Source organism: Gossypium hirsutum, chromosome D12 (genome assembly GCF_007990345.1).
Source record: "Gossypium hirsutum isolate 1008001.06 chromosome D12, Gossypium_hirsutum_v2.1, whole genome shotgun sequence".
Lineage (NCBI taxonomy): Eukaryota > Viridiplantae > Streptophyta > Magnoliopsida > Malvales > Malvaceae > Gossypium > Gossypium hirsutum.
This window is the reverse complement of record NC_053448.1, coordinates 15,383,511-15,387,216: the sequence shown is the minus strand read 5'-3', so window position 1 is coordinate 15,387,216 and position 3,706 is coordinate 15,383,511. Positions and strand designations below refer to the sequence as shown.

Sequence of the window (3,706 nt, the reverse complement as noted above, 5' to 3'; positions counted from 1 at the left end):
ACGGCCTAGCGACATGGTCGTGTGATCTGACATCGAATATGCACAGTTTGGCACACGGCCACATTGATTTTTTTACTAATAATTGTGTGAATATAATTTATATTTTCCCAATAATATCACTTAATAGTTTTAACATTGGAGTTTTAAAGTTTTTTTAAATTCTAAAATAACATGTTTATAAAAATTTTCTATTTTCTTAAAACTTCAAAGGAATATTATTAACCTTAGTTGTACTAACCTGGAAAAGAGAAGAAAAGAAAATTCCAGGTATAACCTCAATATATGGAAAAGCCACCCATTTGGCCGCCTGGTCGTAAAATCAGAAGCTGCAGGCATGCCGAAAACGAAGAAAATGGTTCAAATGAATGCAGCCTAGCCGACCAAGACAACAACGAGTTAAGTTGAAGATTTATTTATTTTATTTTTCTATCATTGTGGTCTTTAATTCACTATTCCTTAAAGTTGAAAGTTCCAGTTTTTTATGATTGAAACCATGTTTTATTCCTTCTCCATTAGAGGTGGGATTGCAGGGATTTCACCAGCATCCCAATGTCTCAGCTTTATTCAAAACTATGCAAAAAATTCATTATCTTCTAGATTCATTTCAAAGATTCCAAGCTATGAACCCTCCTTTACAGTTTCTTATCTTATAAACTCTTGTGGGTTCTCTCCAGAATCTGCTTTCTCAGTTTCTGAAACAGTCCACTTTGAATCCCCCCAAAAGCCTGACTCTGTAATTGGCTTCCTCAAGAACCATGGCTTTTCACAATCTCAAATCAGAAGCCTCATTAATAGGAGACCTAAATTGCTTTTGGCAAATCCTGATAAATCCCTTTTGCCTAAATTCCAATTCTTTTACTCCAAAAGGATTTCAAGTTCTGAGCTTAGAAGAATCTTATCTTTAAACCCTCATGTTTTAGAATATGATTTAGCTAACAGAATTGTCCCCAGTTTCAATTTTAAGGATTTAACTCAGTGTAGTGATGATAAGGTTTTTCTGGCTTACAAGAATTGTTCAGGCATTCTTACACGTAATTTAGAGTTCATTTTCACTCCAAATCTCGCAATTTTGCGAGAAAAAGGGGTTCCTGAATCGGTTCTTATGAATAAACTACTTGTTCACCCAAGAATCTTTGCTGTGAATCCTGAAAATTTCGGAAGAGCAACTGAAGAAGTTCAGAAATTGGGTTTTAATCCTTTACAGCAGCTTTTCCTTGTAGCTCTTCAAGCTTTGATACAAATCAGCAAATCAACATGGGAAAGGAAATTCAATGTTTTTAAGCAATGGGGTTGGTCCGATGAAGATATTGTTTCTGCTTTTGAGAAGTATCCTAGGTGTATGCTCTTTTCCGAGCACAAGATCTCTGAGAATATGGATTTCTTTGTCAATACAATGGGGTGCAAATCTTCGTATATTTCAAACCATCCGGTTCTTCTTTCGTATAGCTTGGAGAAGAGAATTATCCCTAGGTGTTCAGTTCTTAAGGCTCTGTTATCCGAAGGTTTGATCGAGAAGTTCAATGTTAATTCTATAATGGTGTGTACTGAAAAAGTGTTCCTCCAGAGATTTGTGACCCCTTTTGAGGATCCTTATTTTTTGAAGTTATATGAGGAGAAGCAGACTCTCTAACATTAGATACCATGGACAAATGCGACTTTCATGTTTTGAGGTAGATTTGAATTTTCTTTGTTTAAAACTGATATATGATTAGTTTAGCTTTTTCAGCCGTTAATCATTCTGTACAGTATTAACTATCACATCTGTGTTTAATTTATTCTTCCTAGTTTGTATGCCTTTACTAGAATGGTTGGAAAATAGGGGCTGAAATAGTTTATCATGATATGCATCTGTTTCCAAAGCTTGATCTATATTAGTATTAATCATCTTGCAGTCTATGAAATATGTTGTTGATAGCTAGGCTTGGTGTAAATGTCCGATACAGGTATATGTTTCAAATTCAGTGTTTATTACTGAAAAGTAGTTCCTCCAGAGGTTTGTGTCCAAATCTCGACATGTAGTGTTAATCATCTTGCTTTCTATGAGATGTGTTGTTGACTATATTACTCGGACTCATGCGTGTGTGTTAGATACAAGTATATGTTTGACACGGAAATTTCTAAAATCAGTGCTTAGTTTATGTTGGTATATACTGTAAAGAAGTTCATCCAGAGGTTTGTGTCCAAATCTCAGCATGGTATATCATTTTGCCTTCTGTGAGATGTGATATTTAATATATTATTCAGACTCGAGAGTGAATGTAGATATAGATACATAGTATACTGAAAAGCAGTTCCTCCGGAGGTTTGTGTAGTATTATCTTGTCTTTTACGGGATGTTCTGCTGACAGTATTGCTTGGACTCTAGTGTTAATACAACATGTCTGACCCGAATATGTCCAAATTCGGTACCTTCAGAGGTTTGGGACCCTTTTGAGGATCTTTATTTTTCGAAGATATAGCTAACTTCTTCACTATTTTCAATAAAAATGTTAATTTTAATCCCATATTAACTAGATAACACTCTAATAGTTCACTTCTTCACTATTTTTTATTAAAATTAATTTTAATACCCTAAAAAAAGTTAATTTTAATCATATGGGCTAGAGAGCACTCTCATGCACGCATTTACCCTATAAATAAGTGTCAATTTCTTCACTATCTTATTAAAAAGTTAATTTTAATCTCATATTAACTAGAGAATCCTTTCATATCTCACATTTACCTAATAAATAAGTGCCAATTTTTCTAAAAATGAATTTTAACCAACATTGACTAGAGCTTGCTCTATAGACTACTTCACTACTTTTATTAAAAAAGTTAATTTTAATATCACATTGTTTAGAGAATACTCTCATTGTTCACCTAATTTTATCTTACATTGGCTAGAGAATGCTCCTATGCTCCAACTTACTTTAGAAATAAGTGTCAATCTCTTCATTATTTTCATTAAAAAGTTAATTTTAATATTACATTGACTAAAGAACATTCCCATATGTCAAATTTATCTTATAAATAAGTCCATTGACTACATAATACTCTCATAGCTCACTTCTTTATTATTTTCATTAAAAAGTTAATTTTAATCTCACATTGACTAGAGAATACTATCATAGCTCACATGTTCATTATTTTCATTAAAAAACAATTTTAATGCCATATTGGCTAGAGGACATTTTCATGCCCACACTTACTCTATAAATAAATGATAAATTCTTCATTATTTTCATTAAAAAGTTAATTTTAATTCACATTGATTAGAGAACACTTTCATATTTCTTCATTATTTTCATTAAAAAAAATTAATTTTAACGCTACATTGACTAGAGAATACTTTCGTAACTTATTTCTTCACTATTTTCATTAAACACATTAATTTTAACCACCCATTGACTAGAGAATACTTTCATATCTCACTTTTGTACTATTTTTATTAAAAAAAAGTTAAATTTAATCTCACATCAATTAGAAAATACTCTTACGGTTGACTTCTTTCTTATTTTCAATAAAAAATAATTTTAATCTTCTTAAAAAGTTAATTTTAATTCCTCATTTGCTAGAGAACATTCTCATGCTCACACTTATCTTATAAATAAGTGCCAATTTCTTCACTATTTTAATTAAAAAATTAAATTCAATCCCATATTGACTAGAAAACACTCTCATATCTCCATTTACCTTAAAAGTAAGTGACAATTTCTTCACTATT

The 3,706-nt window shown here is 31.6% G+C and overlaps 1 protein-coding gene across 1 annotated transcript; it reads left to right on the top strand.

The window, feature by feature from the left end:
• Positions 1-236: 236 nt before the first annotated feature.
• LOC107945433 (uncharacterized) lies at positions 237-1,894 on the top strand. Its single transcript, XM_041108519.1, has one exon. The coding sequence runs from the start codon at positions 482-484 to the stop codon at positions 1,628-1,630; it is 1,149 nt and encodes a 382-aa protein (XP_040964453.1). The 5' UTR covers positions 237-481; the 3' UTR covers positions 1,631-1,894.
• The last annotated feature ends 1,812 nt before the right edge of the window (positions 1,895-3,706 follow it).